General features: G+C 47.9%; 1 protein-coding gene across 1 annotated transcript in view; it reads right to left on the reverse strand.

Moving 5' to 3' along the window:
- The window catches only part of snta1 (syntrophin, alpha 1), a 47,551-nt gene that overhangs the window by 14,892 nt on the left and 15,516 nt on the right, over positions 1 to 17,143 (reverse strand). Inside the window, exon 2 of the mRNA XM_078554788.1 lies at positions 393 to 603. Coding sequence (XP_078410914.1) covers positions 393 to 603 — 211 coding nt within the window. The remainder of the gene's footprint in view (positions 1 to 392; positions 604 to 17,143) is intronic.

Genomic DNA, 17,143 nt, shown 5'->3' on the forward strand with positions numbered 1-17,143 from the left:
ACGGCTGTCTCCAGATCTTTTCAAAAATAATAACTTTACTCCACTTCTCTAGTAGAGAGAGCCAGGCATTAAAAAAAAGACAGACTTGCATTTATATAGCACCTTTCATGACCACCAACTGTCTCAATGCGCTTTACAGACAATGAAGTACTTTTGAAGTGTAGTCACTATTATAATGTAGGAATCGCAGCAGCCAATTTGCACACAGCAAGATCCCATAAACAGCAAAGTGGTAATGACCGGATAATCTGCTACAGGAACCGAGAACCTTATGTCTCAGAGGCAAGAGTGCTACCAACTGAGCCACCCCTGACACTGTATTATTACAGTTAGTGTAGGATAAAAGAGCCCTGGTTCTATGCAGCCTCTTGGTCACTTGTCTTTGACCTTACCTCTTATCCAGGTCAGGAGGCCTGACTTTCCTTCGGACGTAACACATTTTCAGGGGGATGGTCTTCTCCTGCTCCAAGTCCCCGTGGGGGGGTGGGCCCAAGGTGGCCGGGGAGTTTCCCCCACTCCCGGGAGGCGATGAGGAATCCCATCCCTGGACCATGCCCGCCGAGGTGTTCTTGAAATATGATGACACTTCCTTCAGGTATTTCACTAACATTGGAAAACAAAAGTTATAGTCATTAAATTTGCAAAAGGTCTGTCTAAACACTAGTGGACAGGTTAAAAAAATAATGAACAAGCCTAATGGAATGTTGGTCTTGATCTCGAGGGGCTGGAAGTGATGCTTCAGTTATACAAAGCCTCACAGTCAGACCCCATCTTGGGGCAAATGTATTCAGTTCTGGCCACCCGAGCTCAGGAAGGAGAGCTTGGCCTAGGAGGAGGTACAGCTCCAATTGAATTTCTTCCAGCCCTGGGATCGTTCTGGTCAATCTAGCATAGGCTAAGCTTATATTCCCTTGATTACAGAAGGGATAATCAGAGTAATTATATGCCATAAGATGTAGGAGCAGAAGTAGGCCATTCGGCCCATCGAGTCTGCTCCACCATTCAATGAGACCATGGCTTATCTGATAATCCTCAACTCCATTTCCCTGCCTTTTCCCCATTACCCTTGATTGCCTTACTGATTAAAAATCTGTCTATCTCAGCCTTAAATATACTTAACGACCCAGCCTCTACAGCCCTCTGTGGTAAAGAATTCCACAGATTCACTACCCTCTGAGAGAAGAAATTCCTCCTCATCTCTGTTTTAAATGGGTGACCCCTTACTCTGAGATTATGTCCTCTGGTCCTGGACTCTCCCACAAAGGGAAACAACCTCTCAGCACAACAGTCTGACAATCGCATTGATTCAACAATATGTTCTAATTGATGCTAATCATGAGTTTAGAAAAGTGAGGGGTGATTTGATTGAAGTATAAAGGACCCTGAACGGCCTTGACAAGGTGGACATGGAAAAGATGTTTCCTTTTGTGGGTGAGTCCAGAACTAGGGGGCACTGTTTTAAAATTAGGGATCACCCTTTTAGGACAGAGATGAGGAGAATTTGTTTCTCTGAGGGTTGTGCGACTTTGGAACTCTCTGCCTCAGAAGGTGGTGGAGACGGGATCATTGAATATTTTGAAGGCGGAGGTAGATAGATTCTTGTTAGGCAGGGGAATCAAAGGTTATCGGGGGTAGATGGGAATGTGGAAATCGAAATGTAAGAAGATCAGCCATGTTCTTATTGAATGGCAGAGCAGGCTCGAGGGGCCGAATGGGCCACTCCTGCTCCTATTTCTTATTTTCTTATGCTCATTTTTGGCTGAGGTCAAACTGGACTGAGACTGACAAACTCAGTTCAAGATGGACTATTTTTAATAACAGACCCCAACAACCAGCAGCCCATCAGTGAATCAAATCTGAGATGTTGGAGAACAGTTTCTAACCCACTCTGTTAAATGTACTTTCTGTGGTGACAATTACTCTAGAATTCACAACAGAAAGACCAATATAAAACAAATGATTGCTTTCGGCTGACAATCTGCAAGTTTGAAAATACCAACAGTTTCTAAAATGAAAATTTTCTCAGGGCTCTTTATCACAATAAAGCCGCTCGGTTTTCCTGACTTCAAATGAAGCTGCAGAAAAAGCCCAATAATTGGCAAACCCTTCATTATAAACTGGAGTGTGCAGACAGAAGGGGTGAAAGAATGAAACATGTGAGAGAGTCTGCCTTCCTCGTTCCAACCTCACAGCATCTCCTCAATCGAAGGGTCAATGACAGGTTCACTTTCTTTAGTCTGGTTCATTTCAATAGCTCATGCCCATTTGAGAGGAGGCAATGGAGACAGGGAGATGAGGGGTGGGTGCTGTGGAGGGGTTGAGAGTGAGGGGCTTGGAAGATAAGGGGGCAAGGATGGGAGGGGACAAAGAAGTCTCAGTTCTGACTCACCGACAGTGCAGCACTCCTTCAGTACTGATCTTCCGACAGTTGTAAAGAACATATCTTTTTATTTCTGTTGGACTGTGGATTAAAATTACAATGGCTGCAGCTTGAGAAACATGTCTACTGGAACAGTATGCGGGATATATACAATGTTGCTGTCCTGGAACAGAGTGTGCCATGAAAGACAGGATGGTGCCAAGGAGGAGTTCGGTCTAACGGGGAACTGCCTGGCAACAATATTTTGATTCGCTCTTAACCAGGTGACCAGGGTTTGTGAGAGAGCAGTGCAGCAAAAAAAGCTCCTAGTCTGAAAAGAGAAAAGACCTAAAACCTCTTTCTCCTATGTGCAAGATTCCAGTAATTCTACAATGATAGCTAACTGTTCTATAATAATAGCTAATGTCCTAAGTATCAATAACAATAATTAATAATGTTCTACAATAATAGCTAGCTGGTTTTATTTTCCTCATATCTCGATAACCTCTCTCTCTCTGAAAAGCCCCTGTCAAGAGGGAAATGGGAAAATCACTGTTAAAGGCATTAAAAAGCAAACGCTCAACCAGCGAACTAAAGACTGAAAGTGCTGGAAGACCCACCTCGTGTCATCAGCAAAGAACTGAAAGGAATTTGGAAGCCATCGATCAAAATCAACCCATCGAATCCTGTACTCTGGAATTGGTGTGATTGAATTGTTTTATCCCACCCGTAAAATCCATGTTTTTGTGTGTATTAGGTGCCTTTTGTGTGTGGGTATAGGGATTTAGGAAGGGGTAGAGTTTAGACTATAGGTTTAGAAATTAGTTCACGTTTCTTTCTTTTGCCACTGGTTAAAGACAATTTGCTCAATAAACGTTATTTACTTAAGTTTAGAAACTTGGTGCTCGTATTCTGTTAACCTAAATTAAAGCATTAGGTGTTTTGATCAACCTTTTCACAATTGTCGTGGCTCGGGGAGCAGTGGGGCTTGATATTCCCCAGTGAGTCGTGACACAGTGTACACTCCCTCAGTACAGACCGTCTGACAGGGCAGCAGCACTCCCTCGGTATAGACCCTCCGACAGTGCAGCACTCCCTCAGTACTGACCCTCTGACAGGGCAGTATTCCCTCGGTACTGACCCTCCGACAGTGCAGCACTCCCTCAGTACTGACCCTCTGACAGTGCAGCAATCCCTCGGTACTGACCCTCTGACAGTGCAGCACTCCCTCGGTACTGAGCCTCCGACAGTGCAGCACTCCCTCGGTACTGAGCCTCCGACAGTGCAGCACTCCCTCGGTACTGACCGTCCGACAGTGCAGCACTCCCTCGGTACTGACCCTCCGACAGTGCAGCACTCCCTCTGTACTGACCCTCCGACAGTGCAGCACTCCCTCGGTACTGACCCTCCGACAGTGCAGCACTCCCTCGGTACTGACCCTCCGACAGTGCAGCACTCCCTCGGTACTGACCCTCCGACAGTGCAGCACTCCCTCGGTACTGACCCACCGACAGTGCAGCACTCCCTCGGTACTGACCCACCGACAGTGCAGCACTCCCTCGGTACTGATCCACCGACAGTGCAGCACTCCCTCAGTACTGTCCCACTGACAGTGCAGCACTCCCTCAGTACTGAGCCTCCGACAGTGCGGCACTCCCTCAGTACTGAGCCTCCGACAGTGCGGCACTCCCTCAGTACTGAGCCTCCGACAGTGCGGCACTCCCTCAGTACTGACCCTCCGACAGTGCGGCACTCCCCCAGTACTGACCCTCCGACAGTGCGGCACTCCCCCAGTACTGACCCTCCGACAATGCAGTACTCCCTCAGTACTGAGCCTCCGGCAGTACAGCACTCCTTCGGTACCGAGCCTCCGACAGTGCAGCACTCCTTCGGTACTGAGCCTCCGACAGTGCGGCACTCCCCCAGTACTGAGCCTCTGACAGTGCAGCACTCCCTCAGTACTGCAGTGGGGTGCTTCCTAGACATTGTGCTCAAGTTCCTGCAGAGGATTTTGAACCCACAATAGTCTGGCTGAAAGAGAGAGCTGCCCACTGAGTTCTGGCTGACTGTCTCAGCCAAACAGGCTGCCAATAGTTACAGTCGGGAAAGGCAACTCGGTTTTGTGCCAGAATGTTGTTGGTGCCCGTGGCCATGTTGGAATCTGCAGCAGGTCAAGAGGGTAAAAACTACAAAGTGTTCCGATACCAGGGACCAGTGGGTGCAGCCTGTGCCGCTCAGCACCCACCCTGCACTCTAACCCGGACCATTACAGCTTTAACTGGCTCACGGTTCAGGATTGTGCTGAGATCCTATAAAAAGCAGCATCCTCACAGCATCCAACACATGTTCGGAATCTCGGATATCCACACAAGTTCATTAATCACTGGAACCCAGGATGGCGACAGAACAAGACCGCCCCTGGTTGCAAACAAAACGTTGTGGTTTGTGGATGAAGGGGAGGGGAAGGTGGTTTAATCCCTTTCTCCCTTGTCGCCGTTTGCTAGATTGCTCCCTGCTGTCCCGATTGAGGTTTTAAGCAGATTCCGGGAATTGTGGCCGGAACCTTGTCCGGCTGCAGGGAATCTGGGAATTGCTAAAATAACTCTCCACCCCCCTCCCTCCTCAACGCATCAAAGAGGTTGGTGGAGAGTCCAAAAATAGAATGCTGATCTCTATCCCGTGACCTCTGGTAAAATTACAGGGCAACACGAGGGAAGTGTTTAACATTATGAAAGAATGAGACAGCGCGGAGAAAATCTGACTGCATCCAGTCATCGAGGGGTCTGGAACTAGGAGCCACAGATAAAAGGTTTAAAAGAGTTAGGATAGATGGCAGGAGAAGCTTCTTCAGTGAGTAGGGTGGCTGTGGGATTCACTTCCAGGATTCATGGTTGAGGCAGAAATTCAAGTCAACATTGAGGATAAGATTGGATTGGGTGGGGAGGGTGTTGGATGAAATGAAAAGCGGTTGAGGGGATATGGGAGCAGGGTGGGTAAATGTGATTGGAAGTATTTGCTCGAGAGGAGGGTAAACACTGGCACAGGCTGAATAGCCTGTTGGATGTTGGCTGAGACCAGGGTCAGCCTGGGCTGTGATGCCTTCTGTAGTTGAATATCTTGCTGCAAATCACTTTGTGAAGCAGCGGGGGCAGGCAGTCCTGGAATCAGAATCTGCTGACCATGAGGCAGAGAAACCCAGAGGGCAATATTCAAAACACAAAGTAAGAAAGGAAAGGATTGTTCAATGTTCTTTTCAGCTGGGATTGAATGGGGAATGTGACTTTGAGAAAAACTACTTGGGAAGAAAAAAAAACACTTAGCAAAAGCACAATTTACAATCGAGTCACTTAGTGACAGAGAGCAGCCACAATCACCCAGGCAACCGGTTCCAGTACAGACCAGAGCCTTCATGGGAGAAAAAGAGAGAGGGAGATAGAGAAAGAAGAGAGGAGGGGAGGGGAGGGCCGAGAGAGAGAGGAGGGGAGGGGAGGGCTGAGAGAGAGAGGAGGGGAGGAGAGGGCCGAGAGAGAGAGGAGGGGAGGGGAGGGCTGAGAGAGAGAGGAGGGGAGGGGAGGGCCGAGAGAGAGAGGAGGGCTGAGCGAGAGAGAGGCCAAGAGACAAACAGACAGAGCGAGAGCAAGAGAGAGAGAGAGAGAGGAGGGGAGGGCTGAGAGAGAGAGGAGGGCTGAGTGAGAGAGAGAGAGAGAGAGAGAGAGAGGCCGAGAGACAAACAGACAGAGCGAGAGCGAGAGAGAGAGAGAGAGAGAGGCAGGGAGGGGACAGTGAGGGGGATGAGGGACAGAGAGAAAAGCAGTGAGGATCCAAACTTGGAGCTAAAGTGTGATCATTACTGCAGGAAGGAGAATAACTGAATGGTGTTAAAATCAGTCCCACCATTTGGAAGGGCAGTTTCCACTTACCCCCACTGCAGGAGGTTTCACATCCGATTAAAAAACGTAATTAATTCCAGGAGTTTCTTTTAAATGAGACTGAATGTTAATATTCCAATAACTATCAATATGGATTATTTTGAGATTCTGATCCTGAACTGGTCCAGCTTTATTCCTCAATTCTATCGACTCCTTGCTGTGACTCTCATCTTGGTCGCTGCGGGAATTAACACAAACAGGAAATCTTCCCAGTCACTCTGCACCTTCAAGTATCACATCGAGAGGATGACACTCTCGGGGTTGAGGACTAGCTGTGAATCTTTACCGACCTTCAATGAAGAAACAGGAGACTTACATTTCTACACTGGATGCCGTGTTAAACTCATCCTGTCTGCTCTCAGGTGGATATAAAAAATAAGGTGCCACTGGAAGAGGAGCAGTGGGTACTTCCTGTGACCCGACCAAATAACTTGACAGGGGGATGGGAATCTGAATGTAGCACTCGAAAGGAGAAGAAAGATGCACAAAGGATTGGGAGAGACAGACAAAGAACCAGTAAGGTATTAGGTGGGGTCAACGTAAGAGGGAATGCAGTAAGATCTAAATTAGGTTTACAGTGCACAGCATGTGAGATAAATAAGGTTGGTGAGCTGTGGGCACGTGGAAATGTGATATTGCGGCTATACCGGAGACCTGACTTAAAGAAGGAGGGACTGGGTATTAAATATTCCTGGATGCAAGGTGTTCAGGAAAGATAGAGGAAGGAAAGGAAGAAGAAGGGGGTGGCAATTTTGATTAAGGAGAATATTAAAGTGTTGGAGAGAAAGGAAATCCTAGAGGGGTCAAGGGCAGAATCTATTTGGAGATAGATTCCACGTCTGTGAATGCATGCCTTTTAGAATCCAGAGAGGTAGGATATTGGCACCTGCCCCTGTGTCAATCTTGGCCAATAGCAAATAGTTACCAACTTTCTTGGGACAGTCCTTGGCAAACGCTTCGGATGGTGTGATGGTATTTATATTTTCCACGATACTGACTGTGTGAAATATGTTCACTGCTCCTCGTTCCGTCGTGCACATCATTGTACAAGCACACGACTGGGTGTGTGTGGGGGGAGGGAGAGGGGCTGATTAGTGTGTGTGCGTGTGTGTGAGAGAGAGGGGTGGGAAGGGAGAGAGGTTATCGCCAGAGAATATGGAGAGCTTGGCTGAAATCTCAGTGGCCAATAACTGTCGCATGTTATACCTGTTCAGAAGCAATGCACTTTCCTTGTAAAACTGGTTGTGTTTTTATATTGATATAAAGCCATCAATCACTCATAAGGGATTGTGTAAAAACGTTGTGGGCTCATTTATTTAGACCAAGCACATAAAAACATTTATACAAAGGTGGAAAGCTTGAAGACCAGCAGTAGAACTGTGTGCTGTGCTCACAGGCCAAAGTGAAACACAGTGGATGACAACACACTTCCCCTCTAGTGATGGCACGCTGCTATCCCTTAAAGACATATTACAACATCCCCCTTTCTTTTCAAAGATACTTGCCCCTTTCTAAAGGAGTATAACTATTTATAATACATGATCATGTTTAGTTACCATTACTTAAGTGTGTAGGACTGGTGAATCTTTGATTCTCTAAAGCACAAAGGAAATCTGCTGGTACTTGCATTGTGCAAAATGTACCAAACCAATCGATGGACTTGCATTCTCCTGCAAGTGTAATGTTGCAGCTCCCTTGAAACTGCCAATTTTGTTGAAACATTCTGGATATTTCAATGTTAGGTCATGAACCGAGGTGGTAGGAGTAGTTTCTGAGGTTGATCTGCCGGATGAGGTCTGACTCATTCCATGGATTGTTACTGGTGGGAGGTCATGACATGCCTGTAGACCTACAATCGCTGGGCCTTTAGTCTCCACAATGTAGAACATCTGTGACACCCAGGAAGACTGATTGTACTTGCACTCCAGAACTACAGATCCTGCTCATGGAATTAGTGAACCGTTGTACGGCGAAAGCTTCACAGTTGTTGGTTTTGTCATGGCATTCCGTGACTGTGGATACACGTCTTTCAGAATCCACAGAGGTAGGGTGTTGGCACTTGCCCCTGTGTCAGTCTTGGCCAAAAGCAAATAGTTGCCAACTTTCTTTGGGCAGATAATTTGAATCTTTGCAAACACTTTGGATGGTGTCTATGTTTTCCATGAGATGTGTGGTGTGAAACGTGTTCGCCACTCATCGTCTCATCATACACGTCATCATCATTTTCTGGTTTGTCAATCACATCATATCTATGTTTCTGGCAGGATACTGGATGGTCATTCTTATTGCTTGAAGGTACCTGTTGTGAAGGTACCTGTTGTGTACGGTCTGTTTGGATCAGTGCACGGCTCTTTGTAGCTGCATCAGCCTTTGCTCTAGTGCCCTGTCACTGCCAATGGCCCCTTTCTGCCACATGCTTTGTAGGATTGGTGGAGAGCTGGGCATTTCCTTGGTGTGTGCAGAAGGCCACACCTTCCACATGTCTTACTAAGTTTGGATGTTCTAGTGACTGCGTCAACAATTGGGGTTGTGCTTAGGACCCGTCAGCTTCATTGACCTGTGAGGATCGCTTCATATTTACGTCCATCCATGAGCAGCTCTTCGATGCTATAGGTTTGGGCTTGTCTAGCAGATCTTTCTGGACTGCTTCCATGGGAGTGGATGTGATCACCAATTCGACAATTCTGTCTGCTAGCTCTGCATTTGAAAAATCACAGTGCGTATCCTTTTCCCTGTATCACCCGATGGAGTGGCCTATGGATTCTGTAGCTGTTGTTGAAGTTCCATGAACGCTAGTCGATGGATATGGAAGTTTAACCTGATTCTGAACCGGTCTTCCAATGTAGTCCATAACTTTTTGGGACCCTTTTGCTCTTCTGCTGTTAATCCTGACATGTTCATCCTGTGTAGACCTTCATTCCCAGTTGCTAAGCAAAAGTTTATGGCTTGCTTGTCTGGTTCAGACACACCTGAATCAAATAACAGAGCTCTATACGCTGTTTAAACGTTTTGAATTCAGATATGTTAGCTGCATCCCAATTCGAACTGGGGAATTTTGTGGACATTTTGACAATATCCTTTGATCTTCCTCCTTGTTTTATTCAATTTATTGTTCAGCAATTCCCGAAGCCACCCGCTACAATCGCACCCTTCTCTAGCCTGATTTTTATGACTATTTTTATGACTGTTTTTTTGACTCTCCCTCGCTCGCTATCGATCGGGTCCACACCCTGGTCACTCGCCTTTCCCGACTGAGCTAACCCGGTGCTGGTCCTCTTGACATGCTGCAACCTCACCACGAGGGATCCCATCTGCTTACCAGCTCTTTATTTGGGCACTGTCCCCACACTGGGTCTCCAAAGCTGTTCTGTGCAGTCACCATGCTGTGATTTCAACACTCTCCAATGTTGCGAACCTGCTGTGATCCGATCAAAGTGTCAAGGACTGTCTCATGCCACATAGCACGATCTGAGGTTGTCCACCATGTCGTACTTGTACTTGATCTTGCTGCCACACTGTTTGATCACCGCTGAGCACCATGTTGTGTTTTTATAATGATAAAAAGGCACCAATCACTCATAAGGGATTGGGTAAACACGTTGTGTGTTCATTTATTTAGACTAGGTACATAAGAACAGGTATACAAAGGTAGAAAGCTTGAAGACATCAGTAGCAGGCCTGTGTGTGCTGTGTTCTGCTCACAAGCCAAAGTGAAACTGAGTGGATCACATGACACACTTTCCCCTTCAGTGATGGCTTGCTGCTTTCTCTTAAAGGCATATTACAATAAAACCCATCCCCAGGTTGGGAGGGGCATGGCTCCACATTCAGGTAAGTTATTTAACTTGTGAATTAAATCCATCTTAGTTTAAAACTACATTGTGTGTAGCAGAATCCCCAATGAAACAGCAGCCTCTGGGACTATGAATATTATTCTGTCATTTGAAATCCTCAGCAGAAAATTAAAAGTCTATTTGATTTATCTCAGATTAAAATCACCAATGTCATGCTGGCCTGTGGGGAACTTGGTGCAACGTTGCTATAGTTCAATTATGCTGAATGCAAATGTGAATGTCAACAATATTTGCTGCTTTCTGACAAAGAGCCATGAGTTGGAGTGGCTCAGATGAAGTAATAGATTGGGGAGTACATAAAATAACGTGAAAAGGGCACTCAGTAGAGTGCATACCTCCGCCATGCTGTATTAACTCAACATTATTAAAATAATGCAGCTCTTCAGTGAAGCTTTCCCTGACTGGTTGATGTTCTGTAACTACAAAGCTGAGAAAAGAAATCTTTTTATTAACAGTTTCCATCTCACTGAGGCTTCAGGCCAATCTACATCCAACAACCTGCTCTGAAAACCCTGCTGACATTTTGAAAGCTGTGATAAATTGTACCACAGCAGCTGAAACAATCCACAACATTCTACGGCAACCCACTACATTTTTTAAAACAAAAATCAATTCACTCTATCTCCCAACTTTGACAAATCCTCTAAAACAATTTCAGGATCTGGGTCTGCATCTTCGTCAAAAACTAATCCGTTCTTCTTTGGGCCATACCCTATCTGTGTACCAAGTTTCGTTGAAATCTGCCCATTAGCTTTTCAGATATATTGTTTGCCGACAGACTAATAAATGGGCCCAAACATTACCTCTGCCCACCTCCAGTGGCTGAGATAATAACATTCTTACAAAGTACTTTAAAAAGACAGATCTTCATAGTTATAGTGATGCTCTATAATACATAATGTTTAACAATTATATACTGAATGCTACCGTCCTGCATCATTGCTGTTCCATTTTTGCTGTCATGTTAATTTTCAAGAGTTAAAATAGGATCACATTGGAAAATAGTTTTGGAAATACTGATCTATAACCAGAGTATTGATCAGGGGACTTGAATTACCCTAATATAGACTTGGAGAGTAATAGTGTAAAGGGCAGAGCGCAGGGGGAAGAGTTTCTGAAGTGTGTTCAGGAGAATTTCCTAGATCAGTATGTTCCTGGCCCAGTGATGAAGGAATCATTGCTGGATCTGGTTCTGGGGAATGTGGTGAGTCAAGTGGATCAGATGTCAGTAGGAGAATGTTTAGGGGGCAGTGACCATTGTATCTTAAAATTTAGGTTTGCTATGGAAAAGGACAAGGAGCAACCCGGAGTAAAAATCATTAATTTGGGGAGAGACAATTTCAGAGCGGTAAGAACAGATCTGGCCCAGGTAAATTGGAACCAAAGATTAACAGACAAAAGTATAACTGAACAATGGGCTGTCTTTAAAGAGGAGATTGTTCAGGTACAGTCGAGGTCCAGTCCCACAAGAGTGAAAGGTGGGCAAGACAAAACCAGAGCTCCCTGGATAACGATAGCGATAGAGAGTAAAACGAAGCAGAAAAAAGGTACAGGTGACAGATGCCAGGTTTATAATAGAGACTCCCAGCCTGAATATACAAAGTTCTGAGGGGAAGTGAAAAAGGAAAGAGAGAGTATGAGAAGAGACTGGTAGCTAACATAATAGGGAATTCAAAAGCCTGCTATAGGTATATTAGTAAAAGGGCGGTAAAAGGAGGATACAGGGCAATTAGGGATGAGAAAGGAGACCTGCATAGAGACCGAGGGCATGACTGAGCTACTAACTGAATACTCTGCACCTGTCTTTACCAAGGAGGCTGCTGCAAAAGTCATCGTGAAAGAGACATTGGATGTGATAAAAATTAGACAGGAGGAAATAGAAAGGCTGGATGTACTTACAGTTGATAAATTACCAGAACACAATCAGGTACATTTGAGGATACGGAGATAAGAATGAGTGGTAACTGCAGAGGCACTGGCCATAATTTTCCAATCTTCCTTAGGCTCAGGGTGGATGAGCCCAACAATTACAGACAAATCAGGTTAAACTGGATGGTGAGAAAGCTTATAGAAACGATAATCTAGAGCAAAATTAACAGTCATTTGGACAAATCTGGATTAATTAAGGAAAGTCAGCATGGAATTGTTAAAGGCAAATTGTGTTTAACGAACTTGATTGAGTTATTTGATGATGTAACAAAGAGGGTTGATGAGGGTAATGTGGTTGATGTGATGTACATGGGCTTCCAAAAAGTGTTTGATAAAGTGCCACATAACAGGCTTGTCAGCAAAGTTGAAGCTCATAGAATAAAAGTGACAGTGGCAGAATGGATACGAAGTTGGCTGAGAGACAGGCAACAGCAAATAGTGGTGAATGGTTGTTTTTCTGACTGGAGGTAAGTACATAGTGGCATTTCCCTCTGCAGTCGGTATTAGAATCCTGCTTTTCTTACTCAAAGAACTACATTTATATAGCACCTTTCACTGCCTCAAAAAGTCCCAAATGTTTTACAGCCAATGAAGTACTTTTGGAAGTGCAGTCACTGTCGTAATGTAGGAAATGCGGCAGCCAATGTGCGCACAGCAAGCTCCCACAAATACCAATGTGATAATGATCAGATAATCTGTTTATTAGTGAAATTGGCTGAGGGGTAAGTATTGGCCAAGCCAGTGGGATAACTCCCTGCTCTTTCTTGAAATAGTGGCAAGGAGGAAGCAGACAAAGAGTGATACCAACTGAGCCCCAAGCTGCACCTTGTTGACGATAGGGCTTTCATGAATTGTCTTCAGAGGACATAAACCTCAAGTCTTTGAGGCCCACATGAGGTTTAGATGTTTACACTATGCTGGGAGTTACAGTTTCACAGGCGCCAAGCCACAGTTGGTCCAATATTACATCAATACCTCGATTAGATCACCAATCTTCTAAACACAAGAGAATACAAAGTCAAATCTATACAACTCGTCCTCATAATTCAACACTTTATGCCCCAGTAATCTTCTACTGAATCTGTGGTTCACCCCACCCAGGGCAATATATTTTTTTTAAGCGGTGCTGTGCCACACTGCCACAGCCAACAGTCAGGATACTGAGCTCCACTCAACATCCCAGATACATCCAGCCCGCCATTGGCTCAGATTCCAGAATGCATCCCATGAGAGGCAGCAGGGAGAGGATAGGAGCACTCTTCAAATTCCACCCAAGGGAGGCTCAGCTAGAATGTGGTCAGAAGGTTGGATTTCGAAGGGAGATTTGAAAGCAAGTTCATCTTCCTCATCCTCAATTTCTGGTTTTTTTTTAAAGTCGAGATGAAGTCGGCAAATACTGAGTTAGGCACCATGGGAGTTAGCACTGACACCAAATACCAAGACACAACTTGGCAAGCAGACGATTTAAGGCAGGTCCAACAGGCTTTGCCACATCGGTGACACCAGACACAAACTGTATTTATATAGCATCTTTCACAGGAGCAAGTTCAGAGTGATCCACATAGGAGATATTAAGGCAGGTGACCAAAGACTTGGTCAGAGGTTCTAAGGTATATCCTAAAGGAGGAGCGAGATGTGGAGATACTTAGGGAGGGACTTCCAGGGTTTAGGGACCAGGCAGCTAAAGGCACGGCTGTCAAGAATGGATCAATTAAAATGGGGGATGAGCAAGGGGCCAGAATTAGAGGATTACAGAGATCATCAGAACAGGAAGAGGTCATTTCGTCCCATGAGCCAGTACCACCATTCAGAGATCATGGCTAATCTGTGACCTAACTACAAGTTCCTGTCTTTGCCCAAAGGGCTCTGAGAGTGTTGTAGGTTTGGGGAGGTTAGAGAGAGGGTGGAGGCTATGGGAGGAGCTGACCATGATAATGAGTGTTGGTGGATTAGGAGCCAGTGTAGCTGAGTGAACAGGATCTGTCCTCACTGGCTTCCATTGCTGTCTAATGCACACGCTCCTCCCTCTCTGCATAAACTAGTTCAAACTGAACTTCCCATTCTACCAACCCTCAAAGTTTGATCCACTGCCCTGTTAGAAACAGATTAATACAGCACAGGAGGAGGCCATTCGGTCCATTGTGCCTGTTCTGGTTCTTTACAGGAGATTACCAATTCTTATAGAATCTGTCAAATGTTAAACGTATTGATATTGATCTTGACTACATGCTTTAGGACCTCGAATTCTTGAAGGCAAGCTCAGAGGATTTCAAGTGAGAAGGTGCGGAAACCACAAGTATTTCAGCTGGGAAATCGAAGAACTTGGGTGCCTGAACTTAGCTCTTAGGTTTGCTTCCTCAGCGCTGCACTGTCGGAGAATTGGTACCGAGGCAGTGCTGTCGGAGGGTTGGTACCGAGGGAGCGCCGCACTGCCGGAGGGTCGGTACTGAGGGAGCGCCGCACTGCCGAAGGGTCGGTACTGAGGGAGCGCCGCACTGCCGAAGGGTCGGTACTGAGGGAGCGCCGCACTGCCGGAGGGTCGGTACTGAGGGAGCGCCGCATTGCCAGAGGGTCGGTACTGAGGGAGCGCCGCACCGCCGGAGGGTCGGTACTGAGGCAGCGCCGCACTGCCGGAGGGTCGGTACTGAGGGAGCGCCGCACTGCCGGAGGGACGGTACTGAGGGAGCGCCGCATTGCCGGAGGGTCGGTACTGAGGGAGCGCCGCACCGCCGGAGGGTCGGTACTGAGGCAGCACCGCACTGCCGGAGGGTCGGTACTGAGGGAGCGCCGCACTGCCGGAGGGTCGGGACTGAGGGAGTTCCTTCTTTCAGATGAGACACTAAACTGAGGTTCTGCTTCAGGGAGCTGGGAGTTTCCCATTGCCAAGCCAACATTGCTCGTCACCAAAAACACTGATTAGCCAAACATTCATCCCTTGCTGAGTGGCCATGCTGCTGTATGAATGTCGTTCATTGTAGGCGATGTGTGGAAAGAGATTTCAGAGCCTGGCTTACGTGCTCCAACTCCTCAATGAACAGAGTGGGTTCTTGCTGACTGCTCTATTTTTATACAAGTGTTGTACTCAGTGGAATAAAAGAATGAGCAGCTGTTTGTCACAGTTTCTAGAACACTCCATCCTGTCCCAAGCCGGAACACTTCACAATCCGAGCAGTTCAATATGGTTTTAATTTGAAATGTTTTTTTTTTAATTCCCTCTCAGCAGCTGATCGCTATCCATTAGTTTTCGCTCTCTCTGAGAGATGTAAATATTCTGTATTTATTCCACTTGAAGCTCCTCCTGCCTTTTCTGTATTTGGAGCCATTTCCTTCTTATTCAACATTCACTGATCTTTCCACTGACCACCTCTCCCCCTGGACCCACTCACTGACCACCTCTCCCCCTGGACCCACTCACTGACCACCTCTCCCCCTGGACCCACTCACTGACCACCTCTCCCCCTGGACCCACTCACTGACCACCTCTCCCCCTGGACTCACTCACTGACCACCTCTCCCCCTGGACCCACTCACTGACCACCCCTCCCCCTGGACCCACTCACTGACCACCTCTCCCCCTGGACCCACTCACTGACCACCTCTCCCCCTGGACCCACTCACTGACCACCTCTCCCCCTGGACCCACTCACTGACCACCTCTCCCCCTGGACCCACTCACTGACCACCTCTCCCCCTGGACTCACTCACTGACCACCTCTCCCCCTGGACCCACTCACTGACCACCCCTCCCCCTGGACCCACTCACTGACCACCTCTCCCCCTGGACCCACTCACTGACCACCTCTCCCCCTGAACCCACTCACTGACCACCTCTCCCCCTGGACCCACTCACTGACCACCTCTCCCCCTGGACCCACTCACTGACCACCTCTCCCCCTGGACCCACTCACTGACCACCTCTCCCCCTGGACCCACTCACTGACCACCTCTCCCCCTGGACCCACTCACTGACCACCTCTCCCCCTGGACCCACTCACTGACCACCTCTCCCCCTGGACCCACTCACTGACCACCTCTCCCCCTGGACCCACTCACTGACCACCTCTCTCCCTGGACCCACTCACTGACCACCTCTCCCCCTGGACCCACTCACTGACCACCTCTCTCTCTGGACCCACTCACTGACCACCTCTCCCCCCTGGACCCACTCACTGACCACCTCTCTCTCTGGACCCACTCACTGACCACCTCTCCCCCTGGACCCACTCACTGACCACCTCTCCCCCTGGACTCACTCACTGACCACCTCTCCCCCTGGACCCACTCACTGACCACCTCTCCCCCTGGACTCACTCACTGACCACCTCTCCCCCTGGACTCACTCACTGACCACCTCTCCCCCTGGACTCACTCACTGACCACCTCTCCCCCTGGACCCACTCACTGACCATCTCTCTCCCTGGACCCACTCACTGACCACCTCTTCCCCCTGGACCCACTCACTGACCACCTCTCCCCCTGGACTCACTCATTGACCACCTCTCCCCCTGGACTCACTCACTGACCACCTCTCTCCCTGGACTCACTCACTGACCACCTCTCCCCCTGGACTCACTCACTGACCACCTCTCCCCCTGGACCCACTCACTGACCACCTCTCCCCCTGGACCCACTCACTGACCACCTCTCCCCCTGGACCCATTCACTGACCACCTCGCCCCCTGGACTCACTCACTGACCACCTCTCCCCCTGGACCCACTCACTGACCACCTCTCCCCCTGGACCCACTCACTGACCACCTCTCCCCCTGGACCCACTCACTGACCACCTCTCCCCCTGGACTCACTCACTGACCACCTCTCCCCCTGGACCCACTCACTGACCACCTCTCCCCCTGGACCCACTCACTGACCACCTCTCCCCCTGGACCCACTCACTGACCACCTCTCCCCCTGGACCCACTCACTGACCACCTCTCTCCCCTGGACCCACTCACTGACCACCTCTCCCCCTGGACCCACTCACTGACCACCTCTCCCCCTGGACCCACTCACTGACCACCTCTCCCCCTGGACCCACTCACTGACCACCTCTCCCCCTGGACCCACTCACT

This window comes from Cetorhinus maximus, chromosome 13, assembly GCF_964194155.1.
Source record: "Cetorhinus maximus chromosome 13, sCetMax3.hap1.1, whole genome shotgun sequence".
NCBI lineage: Eukaryota > Metazoa > Chordata > Chondrichthyes > Lamniformes > Cetorhinidae > Cetorhinus > Cetorhinus maximus.